At 48.3% G+C, this 19,744-nt stretch overlaps 1 protein-coding gene, 1 non-coding gene and 1 pseudogene across 2 annotated transcripts in view; 2 read left to right on the top strand and 1 right to left on the bottom strand.

Moving 5' to 3' along the window:
• Window positions 1-19,744, bottom strand: part of KCNQ4 (potassium voltage-gated channel subfamily Q member 4) — a 59,105-nt gene that overhangs the window by 16,110 nt on the left and 23,251 nt on the right. The window contains 10 exon segments of the mRNA XM_049775171.1: window positions 37-125; window positions 3,610-3,705; window positions 3,854-3,895; window positions 3,897-3,966; window positions 4,366-4,430; window positions 4,432-4,491; window positions 5,157-5,186; window positions 5,188-5,336; window positions 5,563-5,689; window positions 6,409-6,499. Of these exon segments, the coding sequence (XP_049631128.1) occupies window positions 37-125; window positions 3,610-3,705; window positions 3,854-3,895; window positions 3,897-3,966; window positions 4,366-4,430; window positions 4,432-4,491; window positions 5,157-5,186; window positions 5,188-5,336; window positions 5,563-5,689; window positions 6,409-6,499 (819 nt within the window).
• On the top strand, window positions 8,197-8,326 carry LOC126012503 (small nucleolar RNA SNORA22). Its single transcript, XR_007496964.1, has one exon. It is a non-coding gene; the product is annotated as a small nucleolar RNA SNORA22 (small nucleolar RNA).
• Window positions 10,304-12,062, top strand: LOC126010884 (fatty acid-binding protein 5-like; annotated as a pseudogene).

The raw sequence follows: 19,744 nt of genomic DNA on the forward strand, positions 1-19,744 counted from the left end.
AGAACCGAAACCCTCCCCACTGGCCTGTGGGCCTACCTGAAGGATGGGAGGATGCTGTCATAGTAGTACCAGGTGGCTGTCAGGTAGGCCCGGCTGGTATCTGTGGAGTACAGGCGCCATGCAGCCTGGGGGTGGGAGTGGGGGGGGGCAAAGGCAAGACGTCAGCAAGACCCTCAGCCCCATGCTGGAACCCCAGGAGCCAGAGGCCTCTTCATTCCAGTCTGTGTTAGGTCAGCAAATAGCAGGAAAACTACAGAGAAGTGATCTCAGGGATGAGAGATGGGCCTGGGAATTCTTAAAACTCAGGAGGAGTTAAGGGTTTTCATGCCCATCCGCTTTTGGGTATTTCTCCTAAGAACACAAAAGGCCTGTCCCAGAAAGATCTCTGTGCCTCATATTCATTGTGGCTCTGTTCACGGACCCCAGCTGAGAGCCACTAACTGATGAGGGTAAAGAAGGGCTGGCAGATACTCTCGGGACCTACTATTCAAGAACTAACTTGCTGGTTCTGACATAAGGTTTCTTAGGGGGATTGTGTGAAGCAAAATGACAAAGAAAAATACCGCACAGTTTCACCCACATGTGGAAGGTCAAGAAACAAAGCAAGTGAACAAACAGAACAAAGTCAGCTTCTGGGGTAGAGGATTAATAGGTTCCTGGAGCAGGAGAGGGTAGGGCAGTGAATAGACCAAGAAAATGGGATTACTCACATAAAGGGGATCACTTGTAGGGTGCTAGCTGGAAACTGGACTTTGGTGGTGGTTAGAATGGAGTGGATACACATACTAAATTATAAGGTTGTCACCAGAAACTCAGGTAATGTTATAAACCAATGTTGTCTCTATACTATTCCTTCCTTCCTTCCTTCCTTCCTTCCTTCCTTCCTTCCTTCCTTCCTTCCTTCTTCCTTCCTTCCTTCCTTCTCCTCCTTCCTCCTTCCTTCCTTCCTTCCTTCCTTCCTTCCTTCCCTTCCTTCCTTCTGAAATACTTGAGTTCTGCCATCAAGAAGGGGGTTTTCAGTCCCAGCTTAGCTCCCGACTAGTGGAGGCAACACAAACAGAACTGCAGAGTCTTAGTTTTTTCCTCTGTATGGTGGGTTCCATACCTCTTACTCAAGAAGCTGTGATGAATACAACATGGACCAGGAAGAGCCAAGCAAGAACCAAGGCTGGCATACAGCTGACCACTGAGATCAAGTTCCCCATGAGCACTCCTTCCCTCTTTTGGTTAGCGTACTTCCCCCTCAGACTGTCAGCTGCATCAGGTCACTCTGTCTACATATCTCATGCCAGAACTCAGCACTGCAAGGTCAGTGAACTATTATCATGGATAATCACCCACAGAATTGCAGCAGAGAGAGATCACAGACCCTCTTAGCTCCAAGCATCCATGGACACTCCAGGTCTCCTGAAGCAGCGGGCAAAAGAGTCAAATAGGAAAAAGGATTGTCCTTTCCCTCCAGGAAGGAACAAGAGTCAGAAGGGACTATGAGAGGGGCAACTATCGCGGGCCAGAGCTGCTATGTGGAAGCTCGCCAGGTGCAATAAAAGCAAGCCAAATCCTAAAGGACCCCCCACTTTTGAGTGCCTCTTGTCCTTAAGGGATAGTCCACTGCTGACATCACCAGCCAGGCACCCTCCAGGACAGGAATAATTTTTATTTCCTGCTGGCCTAGGCCCCTGGCATGGGCCTGGCCGCAGCTGCCAGAGAGGGCTCATTAATTATGGGCACCACAATACCAGCTGTCTGTGGGCCAGGATGGTGCCAGCCGCCTGCCCCTACAGGGGCCCTCAGAAGGCCAGCTCCCAGGGGACAGCAGTCATTGTGCCCCAGGGGACATTGAAAAGAAAAGGCTGGGCTGGTGACTGGAGATAGCAGGGAGGGTTGGAGGGGCTGGGGAGAAGTGATAAGGAGGAACTGAGTCAGAATTGGGGAGCCAGGAAGCCAGCCAGTATCCCCTGAACCTTTGCCCATGGCCCTACCTAGAGAGAGACACCACAGCTGAGTCAGTCCACAGAAACTGGGATGCTGGTATAGGGCCTGTCCTGCCAGATTCTCCCACATTGGCCAGGACCACACATTCCTGCTTCTCTGCCTCCCGGGCCCTCTCAGTTCTGTTTGCCCAGGCTACTCCCCTACAGAGGCTCCCAAAAGTCTAGCTCCAGCCTCGCATCTCTTTCCCTTCTCTCTCTCTTCTCTCTCTCCTCTCTCTTCTTTTCTCTCTTCTCTCTCTATCTATCTCTCTCCACACTCTGAGGCAGAGCACTGCACTGACTCTTGGTTCCCTCTGAGATCTGCAGACCAAGCCCATTTCCCCTCATTATTCCCTTTGCAAGCCCCCTCCAAGTCACTAGTGTAAGGAAACAGAGACTCATAGCTCCCAGTCAACAGTCAACCATAAGCAGGTACTGTCCTTTAAGGGTGACAAACATCAACTACCAGAAGTCCACCCCTTGCCCCGGAGAACATAAGCCGAGGCTGAAATGCTAGAGCTACCACTCTCTGCTGAATTGCTTCCCACTGAGGGACACTGCCCAACTGATGGAGAAACTGTTTTCCAGACTCTCTCTCCTGCTGCCTTTGCTGCCTCTCCTACTGTTCCGGGTCTGACAACTAGCACTCATCTCACCTGCCCATATGCCTGTCCATTCACCACTTTGAAAACAAATCTGGTCTCACCACCCACTCCCCTTGCCTGACACCTGTGTGACCCTTAGAACTGGGGTGGATGGAGGATAATAGAAAACTCCTGCTTGTGACCCTACCCACACAGACTAGTCTCCTACTTCTATCCCTCACAAGAGCTTGCTTACCCCACCTGGCTCTGTAAGTATCCATTCCTCCATCTCAGGTGCTCATCCCCTTCCTCTCCTGTCCTAGTTAGCTCCTATCCATTCTGTTGCCTCCACTCAGGGGTCATCCATAGGATTCGCCCTGAGTCCCTCTCCCAGATCAGGCCAGGACACCTGCCTGTTCCAGATTCTTGTGAGAAACATTTTTTTCCTTCAAAGTGTTAATTTTATTCTATGACAGGACATTCCCTTGAATGTTTGTGGAGTAGATTTATGAAAGTGGGTATTAGGGCTCTAAATCCTCATTCTTCTGGCTGACGGATTGGGTCTCCAACAGAGGCCTCAAGCCTTTGTCCAGGCTCTAATACCTCTTCAGGTGAGGAAGAACTGGAACTAGGGAGGTACATGGGGTAGCTGTGGCTGTTGAAAAATGAACATCTCAGCACAGAGAAAAGTTTTGATAGCGCTCAGCATATATATTCAAGCGGTTATATGATTAATATATACATATTTTTACACATGAATTAATTAATACATGTATGCTGTTTTCACTATGAATCTGGTGAAGAAAGTAAAACAACATAAGGACTGACGGGGGTGCTATGTTGGAGGAGGTGTTCTCTGGTATAGGAGACAGCAACACATGAGGCTAGCCCAAATGAAATGAAGACTTATGAAGACATAGCACCCCATCTCTGTCTCTAACTTGGCATCTGATCTATCCACCCACAGTACCCCTAAAAAGCACATCTTTGAGCTTCAAGAGTGACAGCTGGCAGGGGCTGTGGTTCAGGGCCTTCTCAGGGGTCTTTCATACCTGGATGAGGTTGGCTGCTGGCATCCTTCGTTTCTCAAAGTGCTTCTGCCGGTGCTGCTCCTGGACCTTCAGAGCAAAGCCGGAGCCAAGGATACCCTAGGTGAGAGGCACAGTAGTGGGGACAACAAAATGCAACAAAAGCATCCCCATTCTTACACAGCTGAGGTGCCCCCACACTGATGCAGGAGAAGACTAACACAAGCTGCCCCCAAATAGCTCTTCCTAAAGACGAGGGAGACTCACGGCAGGGCAAGGCAAAGAAGGAGATGCCCAGTAAGGCGAAGCCAGGCAGCCAGGACCCTGCCCAGCCATGTGTGTGGTGTCTTGTCGCCATAGCCGATGGTCGTGCAGGGTGATCTAGGGACACAGAGGGGTCATCACAGGGTAGTCATGGGGCACCCAAGGAGTCTGGAAGGGGCCAGCCTGTGTGTGGGTGGGGGGGGAATTCTTGAGGAAAGGATCTAGTGGTCATTACAGAGGCACTAAAGACAGAGGATGAATCTGTGACAAGGGCTGTTTAGGGCCAGAGATGGATTCCTCCCGTTCTGCATGCTGGTCAAGAGGGAGGATACTGGGTTGACACGTGGGATTTGACAAGAGGAACAAGGGAGGGTTCTCAAGCAGGTTTCCCTAAGAAGGGATGTTCACATACTGGCTGATCACGGCAGGATCCCAGCCCCAGTGGAGAGGACAGGGGCCCCTAGTCAAGGTGACAGTGGCCCGTGGGGGTGAGCAGCCCTGCAGACCCTCACGCACCGTCCCCCACCACAGCGATCAGCATAGGAGGAGAAGTCGGAGTTGGCATCCTTCTCGGCCAGGTAGGACCAGGAAGGAGGCAAAGATGAGCACCAGGAACCCGATGTACCAGGCGGTGATCAGTTCCTGTGGGGGGGGGGGGGGGGGCAAGGAAGAAATGACAGGAAGCACGCGGTGAAGGGTAGGTACTCCTTAGGAGGCGCTTGGAGGTGGGACCCCAGAATAACCTCTAGGGTGGGTGTCCCTTCCTTCCTGGGATAAAAGGGGATAAAAGCTTCTGTGCCTGCCCTTAACTGTCCAGGCTCTCTTTGACTCAGACTTCTCCCTTAGGTGAAGGTGCCCCAATTTCAGACTTAGATCTTAACTCCACTTTACCCTGCCAGACCCCACCTTCAACCCCTTCCCGGTTCCCCATTTAGTTGTGCGCATGGAGTAAGGAACCCAAAAGTTTTGCACTGAAACGCTCTGGTCCTCCCCGCAAGGCCTCGCCTCCAAGCCTGGGGCCACCCCACAGACCCAGTCCTGGACTTTGGGCACCACAAGGTAACTGCCCCTAGACTTCCTCCCCCCGGCTTTAGGCCCCCACCCCGGCCTTACCATGCCCCCTCTCTCCACTTGCTTGCGTTCCTCCCTACAGACCCCACTGCACTGGCTGCACCTCACATGGGGGCATTCAGGTCCCTAATCTCTAACCCTAGTCCCTTTCCTGGACTCCTCCTTCCCGTCCTCCAGGACCTGGCTCACGCACCCCTAATTTGCCCCCTGCACTTCTGCCCTGCGCTCTGCCGCACCTTGCTGTGTGCGTAGACCACTGAGCCCAGGGAGTTTCCAGGTGCCACCGCCGCGCGGTCCAATGCGCACCATGCGCAGGATCTGCAGGAAGCGCATGCTGCGCAGAGCTGATGTGGCAAAGATGTTGCCCTGTGTGCCCGCGGCGATGACAGCCACCGAGGCCACGAACACGATAAAGTCTGCAGGGACAGGGATGAGGGGAGGTCACAGTCAGCCTCATCCCTCACCACACCCTTATCCCCATCCCAGCTGCCAGGACTTTGGGCAGCTTCTCGAGACACTAGGGAGATGGGAAGGACCTTCCTCTGTCTGCAGCCAGGAACCCTGGTCAGGGTTAGGGTCAGGCTGTCAGTCCTAGGGGCTTGTCACCAAGGGTCAGGGTGAGATGGGGTCTGGTCTTCTTACCGATGACACAGAAGGGCTTTCTGGCAAAGCGGAAGCGGCCCTGCCATCCCCGGTAGCGACAGCAGCAGCCAGCTGACCAGATTCGGATAATGTACTCCAGGCCAAACACCACGATCATCACGAATTCCTGCATGACCAAGGACAGGGGTTCTGCTCAAAATGCCCAGGCAGGCCAGGCCCACATCCCACAGCACCCACCCAGCCCAAAAATCTCATCTGGATGTCCTTATACCTGGACAGAACTGAGGAGGATTCTAGAAGGCAGGGACCTCCTGCACTTCTACCACAGAGGCTGAAAGCCCAGGTCTCCTCTCATTGCTGGATCCTGTCAGCCTATCACAGGCATTTCTTTTGTGTGTGTGTGTGTGTGTGTGTGTTTTTGCTTTTTGGTTTTTGGGCCACACCCAGCTGTGCTCAGGGATTACTCCTGGCTATCGGATCAGAAATAGCTCCTGGCAGGCACAGGGGACCATATGGGATGCTGGGATTCCTGGGCCGGCTGCTTGCAAGGCAAACGCAGCTGTATTATCTCTCTGGCCCCTATCACAGGCATTTCTGTTCCTCACCCACTATCCCCTTTCTGGCCTGCTTCCACTCCAATCTTACTGGGTCACCTAAGGAGACACTTTAATTCTGTCCCCCATACCTCTTCTGGGGGGGGCAGAGAGGAACACCCCATCACACTAAGGGCAGACTTTATCCTGAGAAGATACAAACCTCCACCTCCCTGCTGATGGACTTCTGGGCTCACTTTCTGAGCCACAGCACAAGCAGCTGCTCTGAGCCTCATCCTGTCCTCAGGGAGGTTGTCCCCGCAGACACCCTCAGACCCAGGCCTGCACTCACCAAGATGAGGAGACACTCGTTGGCAAGATCCTGGTGTTCCTGGATCGTGGACAGCACAGACAGCACCAGGCAGCTGAAGACCAGCAGGAATCTACAATTGTAGCACGAGGGGAGAGAATGAAGCTTCAGGGTGGCCTGTCTGCTGCTGAGCCTCAGGAAGGGGGACTCAGCAAGAATCATCTTGGGGGGTCATAGAGATATCACAGCGTTGGGGCATTTGCCTTGCACGTGGCCAACCTAGGACAGATTTTATTCCCGCATTTTATATGGTCCCCCTATGTGGGTAGCCGAGCTGATGGAACCTAGAACAAAAGGGTGTCTCAGAAATCCCTGACCTTGTTACCCACGTGACCAGAGGCACCCATGCCCTGAGGACAAAGGAAATAGACAAACACTAAAGTAAATTCAAAGCAGCTATGCACACAGCCAGAGAGAAGATTATCCATATAGAGCAACTTGCCTTTGTGTTAGCAAAAGATTAATGTGTTTACAGCTGATGTTTTATTTATGCTTGCTGAGTAAGATTTATAAGATCCTGTTTGGTAACTCTTACATGCTTTCAGTACAAACATGTGCTCAGACCTACCTCTTTACCCCTCCCTATTACCTGCCCCCAGCTTATGCTAATGAGTGCTTGCTATTGTAATTGGTGGAAACTTGTAACACCCCCCATGACGTATTTTGCCTTTAAAAGCTGATCTCCCCGGGCAATAAATCCCTTTTGAACAGCGTGAGTTGCCTTAAGGGTCTTTCTTACTAACTTCTTAAGTTTTCTTCACAGATCGGACCTGCTCGAGTATCCCACAAATTACTAGTGACCCTCATTCCCAACACCCCCCGCGGGGTCGGGGGTTCCTCACTGAGGGTCACAGGTGGCGCCCAACGTGGGGCTCGAGTTACAGACCACCAATCGGACGGCAGAGCGACAAGTCAGGAGCTAATTTGTAAGACATCAGGTAAACCAGATCAGAGCGATGTAAAATTAGTCAGTCTAATACCTAGGTGAAAACCGCAGTCCCATTATAGTCCCAGAGTCAAAATGGGGACCAGCTCGAGTATAGGGGCGAAAATTATTATAGATATACAAGAGGAACTTAGAAGTAGAAAGATTAAAAGTTAAAGAGACTTGTTGAAATTTTTGGATCTGCTCAAAAGCATTATTAAGTCAAATCTTGACCCTGAGAGCTTGCAGATTGTGAAAAATGCACAGGAGCACTTAAAAATTGCCTCCCGTGCTGGCTCCCAAGGCAGTTCTTTTGTTGATCTTTCCAAAGGAAACTCAAAGAAAGACCCAAACTTCTCCCTCCCACCCCTCCTCTCTTACTGAAAAAAAAATGTGCTCTCTAGCTACCAGCGTTTACTCCTCCCTTGGAGTTGTCGCCTCAGCTCCCCCTGACGGCGCAACAAATTGTTGCTAATTCCTTAGAACTTAAACAGCAAATTGCTCGGCTTCAAGCCACTGATACAGCTCCCAGATTTCAGTTTCCTCTTTTTGGCCCCCCAAGCCTGAGGAGGAAGATCCAACTGCCCCTCGCCGCTCCTCCTCTTAAAGCTATAGAATTCACAAGTTTCTGTCCTTCAGGCTTTCCCCCAGCCGCTGCAAGGAACTAGCTGGCGGCGATAATGACTTGTTTGCTCGCATTTCTGGTTTATCAACTCTCCGCAGTGCAGGCTTCCCTGTAAATCTTTTATATTTCTATTAGAAACTTTATTTTGATTTCTGAGGTATTTAAAAAATTATGTGAAAAATGATGTGGTTAACCTTTTTAAATAATAGAGTTAATTTTCTTGCACAGTTAACACCCAGGTGTGCTTCATAATACCCTTAGTTTTAATTTTGTGCTACAGCAATGGTTGTTCTTTACCTTTGCATTAAAACAACTATCCTTTTAAGTGTATTCAGAAGGTCAGCACATTATACAAATTTGTACATTTGTGTCACAGTGAAGAAATCTAGTATTGATGAAAATATATATATATATTTAATTTTATGAGTAATATTATAAAAGTAACTAAATTTTATAAGCAGGTTAACAACAAGTATCAAATATAATTTTGGTATTGAGTTCTAGGTGTGGAAATGCATCAGATGTCTTTAACTATATTTTATAATGTCTAAACATTTTGTTAATTTTGTATATAATATTTTTTACAAATTATTCACCTGAAGTCTTCAAAGTAGGAACAGTTGTTTGTTTCTTTTTTAATCATAAAATTTTTAACACTTTATTGCAGCTGCCTTACTGTTTTCCTGTTAAACTAATTTAAAGAAAACCTGTTCATTTACAGCAAATGATATCATACTTCAGAGTGGAGACTCCTTCTACAGTACTCATTAACCATTTTACTTAACAAATTTTTTTTAACAAATTTTTTTAACTGCTTACATTTTACTTCATGTTTTAAACTTCAAATTAGGATTGCTTTAAAAATGTTTTGTGCTAAATCTAAACCTTAAAATTTATTTTCAGCAAAGTTCCACTCCAGCTACATTAAGTACCTCTAAAAACTAAGTTTTTCTACAAAAATTTTTTTACAAACATGCTGGCTAAATATTTAAAAGTGCTTGTCAATTTTTCTAATGCAAGTTTTGAGTCAATCCTTTTGTCTGTTCATGTGTGTGTTGTGATGAGTGAAAGTGGCCACAATGTTGTGTTTAGTGTTGTTTTGTTTTGTCTGTTTATTTGTTATTTCTACATTTCATGATAAATACAATTTTTAAAGCCTTATCCATTTTTGAAATTTCAATTAATTTTTTTTCAACCTGGTTCAGTCTGGTCATCTGACAGACTGTGACATCCTGCTAAAAATCATGTGTTAAGCTAGCTTTGTCCTTCTGACAACATGGCAGAAGGTGTAGGGGATGGTAAACCCCAGATTTCTCTATGGCCATCGGGGATAACTTTTCCCTGGAGAATTTCTGGACTTTGCAATCACCCAGCTTTCCTGCTATGTGTAAGTTAAGGCCAAAAGAATATGGATATGTGGCTAGAGAATAGCATCTAGCTTTAAGATAACAACTAAGAAGTTTAAGAAAAATCATTTAGGTTCAGTTTAAAAGTTTTTTGAAAAAATTGGCGATTGTTAATTATAAAATTTTTTTGGAATGCTGAAGTCTGACAGTAGTCAGGAGACATTCCCGTGGTATTCGGAAATAATTTATGTAATGTAAATTGCTGGTGTCTTCTGCCTGTAAACCAAGGCTAGAAGACTAAGTAAATTCCTATTTTTATATAAAGAATTAAATTCATGGAAAATTTTATTGTAAAAAAAGCCCCCCAGTAACCATTTTGCCTCCTGCCAAGCTGTTTCCTTATAGACCTCCTGCAGCCTCCCACAGTCCTGTCTTCATCCACTTCAAAAGAGCCTGTCACCCCTCCTGCTAGCCCACCATTCCTACTGGACCTGTTTCTGACTGACTCTGCCTAAGGACAATGCTGGATTTGATACTCTGTCTGGCTGCCCTTGATGCCCACTGCCACCAATAACCTCCGTCGCACCAAGGCTTAACTTTAACACAGGTCATGGGCATGGGACTTTGCTTACTCGGACCATATATGCGCCCCCCTGTCCAACTATCAGACATTTGCAATCAAACCATTGTGGTTAACAACTCTTCCATCTTTATTAAAGCCCCCGACTCCACTGGACTTTCTCCCCATATTGTTACTATTGTGTTTTAGCTTTGTTAATGTCTAGATTAACCATCAAACCTGTTGGTCCAGTTTCCACCTCGAACCTCATCCTGCAGATGGTCAACGCCTCCACCATCACCGACCCTGCCTACCAACAGTACTGGATCTACTATTCATCTCAACCGCCCTTCTACTTTGGCGACCCCCTGCCTGTCTCCGGCCCCTTTGCTCTGCGCTGCAGCCCGAAGCCTCACTTCGGCATGACCTTGGGACAGGTTGTGGGACTTGAACATTGCCTTTTGGTATCCAATATGCTTCCCCCTATTCCCCTTATTAAAATTTGTAATCAAATTCTTGCTGTTAATTCCTCCTTTTAGTTCATGATTGCCCCCAATTTAACATTTATTGCCTGTTTCACTGGTTTATCTCCCCCACTGTTTCACATTTGTTTCTTTAGTCAAAGGACTACTGTGTTTTGGTTGTTTTAATGCCTAAATTGACTGTTAGACCAGAAACTGCTTTATTACCTCTTAGATATAACTCTGCGTCTCTCTCCCGCTGCAGTAGGAAACCAGTCACTGCTTTCACCCTAGCCTTATTGATAGGCCTGGGTGTTACTGGTGTGGGCACAGGAATTTATTCATTGGTTCATACTCTAGAATCTGTTAATGCCTTAAGTATAACTGTTGTTAGAAATGTTTACAAACTTAAAAGAAGTTTACACTACTTAGGGCACACTGTTGAATCCCTAGCAGAGATGGTGCAGCATAACCGCCGTGGTTTAGATCTGGCCTTTTTTGAGGGAGGGGGGAATTTGTGTCATCCTTAATGTAGAATGTTGCTTTTTTTAAAATAAACTTGGCTTAAAGATAGCACTAGACTTGTGGAAGAAAGTCTAGAGGATAGAAATAGACAGAGGGATTAAGATGAGTCCTGATATAAAAATTGGTTCTCTACCTCATCCTGGCTGTCCAAGCTGCTGCCTAATTAGGTCCTTTCATTGGCTTTTTGCTACTTTTTTCCTTTGGCCCCTGGGCATTCCGTCGCCTCACAAATTTTGTTAAGAATCAGGTTGATGAGGCTGCCCTAATGTTCAGTGCAGGTCCAATATCAGTGGCTCCCTTAACTGCACCCCGAAGGACATGAAGCTATGGATAAACCTATGCTTCAACCTCTGAGCTTTAAGGAGTTTTGAGTATCTGGCTAAACACCCTCGCTCGCTCTGCTCCAGGCTGTGGAGATGCTTAAGACGTGGATAGCTTGGTGCCAGTGTCTGGGTGCAAACATGGCATTCCTAATATTTTGCGTGCAAAAACTTTTAATTTGGTCTCTTATTGCCATATCCAGACTGGAAGCCCACCAAAGTAACCTAAGACAGGCACTCCACCCATTTTGCTCCTTTTCTTTTATTATTACAGAGAAGGGGGACCCCTAGCCTGCCAAGAGTGATTTCTGAGTGCAAAAATCTGAGTAACTCCTGAATGCCACGGGGCGTGGCCCAAAACAAATAAACAGAATCATCTGGAGGGTGCCTCACTCCACTGCTCAGTCCATGTTGCCCTCTGCTCATCCTCCCATGCCCGCCAGACTATCATTCAGGATCTGGAAGAAAGTTGGCACTTGATGGAGAGCAAAGGCTTTAATGAATTTATGAAGGAACTAGGAGTGGGACATGCTCTTCAAAAAAAAAAATGGGTGCTGCGGCCAAACCAGATTGTGTTAGCACTTTAGATGGCAGTAACCTCTATAGAAACTAAAAAGTATTTTGGAAACTACAGTTTTTATGTAATATGGGAGGGAAGTTTAAGGAAACTACAGCTAATGGCAGAAAAACTGACTGTCTGCAACTTTAATGATGGGTGTATTGATCAGCACCAGAAATGGAGTGGGAAGGAAAGCACAATAAAAAGAAAATTGAAAAATGAAAATTTAGCAGTGGAAGTCATCACGAATAATGTCACCTGTACTCGGGTGTATGAAATTTCATCATTTGGGATGGGAATTAGTTTCAAGGACTGACAAATCTCAGTTCAATGAGCAAATCTCTATACTGTCTTTTTCTGGTGGTGCTCAAGGGTTACTCCTGGCTCTGTGCTCAGAAATCACCCACTGTTGGCCAGTGAGGGTGAGCCATACTACAGAGGGAAGAAGGTTGGAGCGCCTCAAAATGTTCCTGTTTGGAAAATGCAGTGTACGCATGTGCATGTGAGCAGATGGCAAGAACAGGTAACTCCAGAAATGTTTCCCTGGGGGTGGAAGGTGCTCCAGCCCTTCCCACCTGTGCCTGAACCCCCTACCCCAATCTGTGCTTGCTGGATATGCTTACTGCTTAAATCACTCCCTGAGCCTAACCCATCTCACCCCTCACCCCTCAAACACTTCTACTTTGGGGTCACTGGGAAAGCATCCTTTGCACTGTGCCTCTCAGAACTCCCCTCCCTGCTCTCTCTTCCATGTTCATTGCCCAAGTCACTCTCCCTTGGCTTTGTGTATCTTCCTGCTGAATGGAGACTGGGTCTGGGCCCAGGGTCAGGGATATCTGGGTTTGAGCCCCATTGCTAAATGGGGCTGAGCCCAAGCAATGTTCAGAAGCCACAGACTCCATCTTCTCATCTGTAAAATCAGGGCTGATGGGAGGAACAACATGAGTGGGCCTGGTTGTGCCCTGGCCATATACATCTTCTTGGATGTACTGTACTGGGACAGGGCTCCTTGTCTGTTAGGGATGGAGGATGGAGGAGGTGGGCCTATTTGGGATGCCTCATATGGCCCTTTCCCTGAGAAGTACTGCAGACAAGCTTTGGTGGGCCCCAACCCCCTGGCCCTGGACAGAAATCCCTCAGCCCATTGCTCAGACCTCAGATGCAAAGGGTGACAATATGATGGGCTGCCCAGTCTTCCCAGGGATTCAAGATGCTACTCTCCTCAACATTTTTCTTTCCAAATGCACTTCTCAGTAGGTTAAGTGAAAAAGCCAGATGATAAGCCTAAAGGGCAACAAGATTCCACTTTTTAAAAATCTAAATGTTTCGGGGCCAGAGCGATAATGCAGCAGTAGGTCATTTGCTTTGCACACGGCTGACCCAGGACGAACCTGGGTTCAATCCCTGACATCCCATATAGTCCCCCAAAGCCAGGAGCAATTTCTAAGTGCATAGCCAGGTATAACCCCTGAGCATCACCAGGTGTGGGCCAAAAACAAAACAAAACAAAAATCTAAATGTTTCCTATATAACCAAGGCTTTGGGGGGGGTGAGGGTGTGGAAGAATTATGGTGACTTTTTTTTTGGGGGGGTCACACCTGGCAGTGCTCAGGGGTCCCTCCTGGCTCTATGCTCAGAAATTGCACCCGGCAGGCTCAGGGGATTCAAACCACCGTCCTTCTGCATGTAAGGCAAACACCTTATCTCCAGGCTCTCATGGTGACTTTTCATTTTGCTTTCCACTTATCTACATTTCTTGGTTTTTCATGAAATAAATATAGACTATAACACATATACATTGTAAACTTCATTTCCTGGACAATACAAACAGTGGAAACACCACTTTGAACCCTGCTGTGCCCCTTTACTATGTGCATTTGTCACTTGCAGATGCTGGTGCCCCCTCACCCTGGCCTGAGTCCAGCTCACACATAGTTGCTGATTCAGCATCTCTCCTTGCAATCCCAGGGCTTCTCCAGCCCAGTAGGTGCAGAAACAAGCTCTCCGTGGGTGCCCAACTTTTCTGCTCTCCAGTTTTCCTTCCAGCAACAGCTCAGCAGAAGCAGCATTTCCCTCATCCTCTGTCCCACCACCTCGGCCATTCACCCCAGACAGACCACAAGTCCCCAGCCTGAATAAGTAAGACTCCTCTAGCTCTGGCCACCACCTTGCCAGCCTGGAGAGACCCCTTCTCTTCTGGCAGATGGAGATCTGTCCAACCATGTAAAGCCACAGCCAATGCTCCCCTTAAAACTCTCCAGTGTCTCTCCCTCCAACACTGGAAGAGAAAACCAAACTCATAGGCAGCTCCAGAAAGGCCCTCACCCCCAACTCCTGAAGTTGGTCTTTTCCTTCCTCATTACTCAAACTTCCTGACACTCCGGAACAGACACAGGCTTCTGTACTGGTTTGTGGCTGCAGCTGTTCTGTCTGACAGTTATTCATCTGAGTCTCCATACAAACAGCACTCCCCACCCAGAGGACTTCTGACCACCCTACCGTCAAGTGAACTGCCTACACCCCTCTTTATTCTGTTTCACTTTTTATTGTATCCCTGACAGACTGAATAAAAGAACGGCAGAAACTCACTTTAAACAAACATTAAAACTCGATGTTACCAATGTCCATGGTGTGTGTCCAATGAGGACAATCATCGCTGACCATCAGACTTCCAGCCTCCTTCCTGAGAAGGGAGATTTCAATTGTGTCTGGCTTTACTTGATAGATGCAGCTCTTTTTTTTTTGGGGGGGGGGGGGTACATACGGTGACACTCAGGGGTTACTCCTGGCTATAAACTCAGAAATCACTCCTGGCCTGGGGGATCATATGGGACGCGGGGGGATCAAACCGGGTTTATCCTAGGTTAGCGCGCACAGGGCAGATGCCCTACCATTTGTGCCACTGCTCCAGCCCCGGATACAGCTTTAAGAGTCCATGAACTTCACCTCCCCTAGCCTGAGTTTCCTCATATAGATCCCTGGGCTTGTTCAATGTGTAGCTCTTGGCTCCTGGATATTCCCCTCATCTTCGAGATGAGGAACAGGGGCCATAACAGTACTCTACAGAGTGAAGTCCTCCTGAGAGGGGGCTGGAGTCCCAGTTCGGGCTGCCCAGACATATATCACAATTGGGGCCTTTCTGAGGGGTCCTGACCAGATTCCCACCAGAGTCTGGGCCTGGGCAGACAAGCTGGAATGTGCTTGTGCATGACAGTGCGAGCATTGGGCTCCACTGGTTGGGCAGTGTGGATGACTCTCCAGCCACACAGGGAGGACTCTGGCATTGCCCGGAAGAGGGACACGCTGACATCCACTCTCTGGGGTACCTTGTCAGTCCTGCAGTCTGGGTCCTATTTCTTTTGGGGGGGGGTCACACCCAGCAGCGCTCAGGAATTACTCCTGGCTCTACATTCAGAAATCACTCCTGGCAGGCTCGGGGGACCATATGGGATGCTGGGATTCGAACCACTGACTTTCTGCATGCAAGGTAAACACCCTACCTCCATGCTATCTCTCCGGCTCCAGGGTCCTATTTCTTTGCTAAGTGCAGGAGGTAGAGCTGAAACAGGTAGGTGCTTGGGGATGGTTGGCATGGAGACTGACCACAACCCCTCTTTTACCCATTTGTGCCCACCTCCCACTCAATTCTGCTATTCCACTCACTCCAGAGGGCAACAAAGAGATGAGGGCTGCATGTGAATGGGGGTTCTCATGCCACAGCAGGTATCAGAATCAGCTTTGAAAATAATACAGTGGATAGGGCACTTGCATTGCAGTCAGCTGACCCAGGTTTGATCCCCAGCATCTCATATGGTCCTCTGAGCTTTACCAGGAGTGACCCCTGAGCACAGAGCCAGAAGTATGCCTGGAGCACCACCAGGCATGGCCCCCTACCAAAAAAAAAAGTAAAAATAACAAAGAAGAAATAGAAGAATCTTGCTGGGCTTGTTAAAATACTGATTTCTGGGCCTACCCCCAAGAATCTCTAATTCAATATATATGAACTGGGTTCTGGGTACTGGCATTTCTGCAAAGTTCCCTAGGAATACTAATGTGGCTATTCCTGGGACCTCACTGAAAATCTCTAGCTTAACTAATGGGAGCGGTGATAGCTGACTCAATAATCAGCCAACTCAGGACTTTTCAAACAATTGCCATTATGTCCTTCTCCCCACCTCTCCTTCAAAACTGCCCAGAACACAGCTGCAGAGCAGGGGGAAGCAAGGAAAGCCCAACTGGAGAAAGTGGGGCTGGTGCCAACATCAGCTTCACCCCTGCTTGGCTGGGTGACCCTAGGTAATAACCAGAACCACTCCTGCTGGCCAGCACTTCCCGGCGGCTGGGCTCCAGGCCAAGCTCGGCACTCCTGTTCCTGCTTCTCACAGCCCAGGCGAGCAGGGACACAGCGGCCGGGGCACACCGGTGAGGACTCTCAGGACTGCCCTGAGACTATAAAGCAGAGTCGTCTGCTCCGAAGCAGACCTTTTATGGCATGTGAATTCTGTCCCCATAAAGCTGTTACATCACAGACAGAAAGAACCATCTATGAGGTTGTCCAAAGAAAGAAAGTGAATATTGGAACTCAAGCCCACCCAGACCACCAAGTCCTATCACCTCTCTGAGCCTTGGCTCCACTCTCAGCAACACCAAGGTGGGGGACAACTCCCTGATGGCAAAGGTTCCATTAGCCTTGTGACTGTCCTGCAAGGGGGCAGAGGGAGAGAGCTAATGATGAGCTCAGCTCCAGAGTCTCTGGGGAGATCCCTGCAGAGAGATGTTTAGAGGCTGGAGAGATGGGAAGGTGATAAAGCAAGGATCACTGTGGAAAAGAAGTTATCTCCTAACCTCTCTGAGCCACATTTGCTGTAGAAAACATTCATCCTAGCCTCACTTAGCAACTTTACTATGAAGTCAGAAGTGGCTGATCCAGATTCTAAGGAATGAACAAATATGGCATAGTGGTAACTGATAGTGGTGCTGATGGTGCCTAGGGGAGTAGGGGAGCCCCAAGATGGCATAGCAGAACCAAAGAAGGAGAACCAGTGAGGACTTCCTGGACAAGGGGATAAGAAAGAAGTTGGAATTCTTTGCTCAATGAAAGCAGGATGTGCAGGGCCTGAAGAGATAGCACAGCGGTGTTTGCCTTGCAAGCAGCCAATCCAGGACCAAAGGTGGTTGGTTCGAATCCCGGTGTCCCATATGGTCCCCCGTGCCTGCCAGGAGCTATTTCTGAGCAGACAGCCAGGAGTAACCCCTGAGCACTGCCGGGTGTGGCCCAAAAACCAAAAAAAAAAAAAAAAAAAAAAAGAAAGCAGGATGTGCAAATAGCAGAGGTGTGGGAGCCATTAGGCACCCAGAGTTCTGGATCTGTGAAGTCCAAAAGTGAAGGGGTTGTGGAGTAAAGAGAGGCTCAGATCTAGGACCTCAAATGGGATTCTTGGGTGTTTTAATCATTACCCTAAAGCAGGGGGTCCTCAAACTTTTTAAACAGGGGGCCAGCTCACTGTCCCTCAGACCATTGGAGGGTCTGACTATAGTAAAAAACAAAACTTATGAATGAATTCTCATGCACACTGCATATATCTTAGTTTGCAATGAAGAAACAAAACAGATACAAATACAATATGTGGCCCGCGGGCCATAGTTTGAGGACCACTGCCCTAATGGAATTGGATATCTATTGAGATTTTTTTCTTTGGAGTTTCCCAATGGTGCTCAGGAACCTGAGTGTACTCCCTATGACATATGGCTCACATATAAGAATGCTGGAGGCTCCAGGGCCACATTCGATGGTGCTCACGCAGTACCAAGGTTTGAATTTAGGTCCTCAAACGTGCAAAGTAATTCCTTCAATTCATTCGTTAGGTCTCTCCAGGCCCCAGAGCCCTTGAGTTTGAAGAAAGAGAATGCAATGTTGGTTTTCTATTTCAGCACCACTCAGGGGCAGTGTGGAGCACGGATTAATAGAGTCTGAACTGAAAAGCAAACAGAACTCCCCAGAGATTTTGGGGAGCAGTGACCAGGAGCTGCGCTGGGGATTAGGAATGACAGCAAAGAAGCAGCAGAAGTGAATGAAATGCAGGTAGCAGAGTTTTAGGAAGACTGAATTCAATCTACAGAAGTGGGGACACTGAGGGAAAATGAGACTCTGTGGTGTGGGTCCCATGGATGTGGACCATGATTGAAAGAATGAGATGGGAAAATACAGGAATAGCAGTGATGGGTTTCCCTTTGCACACAATGAGATACAGAAGGCCAGAGACACTGGGCCAACAGTTGGAGAGTGAAAAGAGAAAGAAACACCTGAGTTGGAAATGTGGGTTTGGGGAACGTCAGAGTATAGTTGTGACTCAGGCCATGGCAGCAGCTGAGATAGACCAGGAGAGAGGAGAGACAGCCACAGCCTAGACCAGGAAGAAGCAGAAGAAAATGGGAAAGAGAGCAGGTGGGGATGAAGAGGGTTTGGGGAAAGGGGGGGCAGATAAGTGTAAATGCTGTCAAGAGGTCATGTACGATAAGGCCTGGAAATGCCCCCTGGTTGTGGTGAGTCTGGTCACTGAGTACCTTCAGGGCTGCTCATAGGTAGAAGCAGACCAGGAGGAGGGTGAGAAAAGGAAGGGGAGGGAATGGAGAGGGCGAGTGGAGGTGGCACTATTTAAAGAAGTTTGCAGAGTAAAGGCCCCTCTGGAGCTGGAGAAGGAAGAAGCCCAGGGGATTTTTTTTTTTTTTTTTTTTAAGATGAGAGTCAAAGTGGAAGGAGCCAGGAAAGAGAGAAGTTGAAGATGCAAGAGAGAGCGGAGGAATCAGCGGAATGAACTCCCAGGGGCAGCAGGCAGGAGGGGACTCTGACACCTTCCACAGCAACTGAGAAAAAAAGAATGGGAGGCTGGAAGCAGCCCAAAAGGCTCCTAGGGGTGCTTTCTGAGGGTGGGGGGCAGGCCACTGAAGGTGGAGTGGAGGATAGGAAGGGAAATTGACCTGACCAGATCCTGGAGAGGGATTCCGCTGGGACATAGAACCACTGCTCCATGAGGATGGGGACAAGACCTAGAAAGCATGGCAGGTGATTGAGAGCTGCGTGTGCACTTTTTGATCTGGTTTGGTTGAGGATTTTGCTTTGTTTTGTTTGTTTGTTTGTTTGTTTGTGTTTTTTCTTTTTTTATTTTTTATTTTTTTTGGAAAAGTACCTAGTGATGATCAGAGCTTATTCCTACCCCTACACTCAAGACTCAGAGATCACTCTTAGCAGGGCTTGGGGACCATATCGGGTGCCAGAGATCAAACCCAGGTTAGTCGTGTACAAAGCAAGTTCCTACCCTCTATACTATTCTCTAATCCTGGGCTCAAAGGTTTGATGTCAAAGGAAATAGCTGGGTACGGAAGACAGGACCACCCCCCAACACACACTGCTCTTCCCTCAATTCCTCCTTCCTTTCCCTCTCTAAAGCCTCTCCTCTTGGACTAAATGTCACCAGCTGTCTGGCCACCAACTGGCTCTTCTGTTTCTGCATCTGGCTTGGGGATGTGCATGACCCCTTTTCACACCCCCACTTATACCTGTCTTCCCTGTTGGGGGAACCTTAGGGCCAGTCTGTTCCCTTCAGGTTTCTAGAGAGGCCATGAACCCTAACCCTTTCTATAGAAAAGAACTTTTTGAACCCCAACTCTAGTGGACATTAAAGAAGCAATTCCAGCTAAGGCTAGGAGGCACTTTCTGGCAGGGTTGTGGGGACTTGAAGGCCCAACTCCTCTGAGGAGAGCCAGCTCACAGGAGGGTAAAAAGAAGGGGCAGCAAGCCAGGCCTCAGAGCGAGGCTCTTTCCAAGAATCCTCAGGGGTTGGGACAAGAAGTTTCCCTTGATCCAGCGATTCTAAATATGGCAAAGGGAGAAAAAGCACGTGACTAGGGCCCACACCGGCAGCATCGCCAACGCCGCCCCTTGGGACCAGAGGCCTGCACCAGAGGCCTTCATGATGAGAGCTGCCTTGGTTTCCACGG

This window comes from Suncus etruscus, chromosome 6 (assembly GCF_024139225.1).
Source record: "Suncus etruscus isolate mSunEtr1 chromosome 6, mSunEtr1.pri.cur, whole genome shotgun sequence".
In the NCBI taxonomy this organism is placed as follows: Eukaryota; Metazoa; Chordata; class Mammalia; order Eulipotyphla; family Soricidae; genus Suncus; species Suncus etruscus.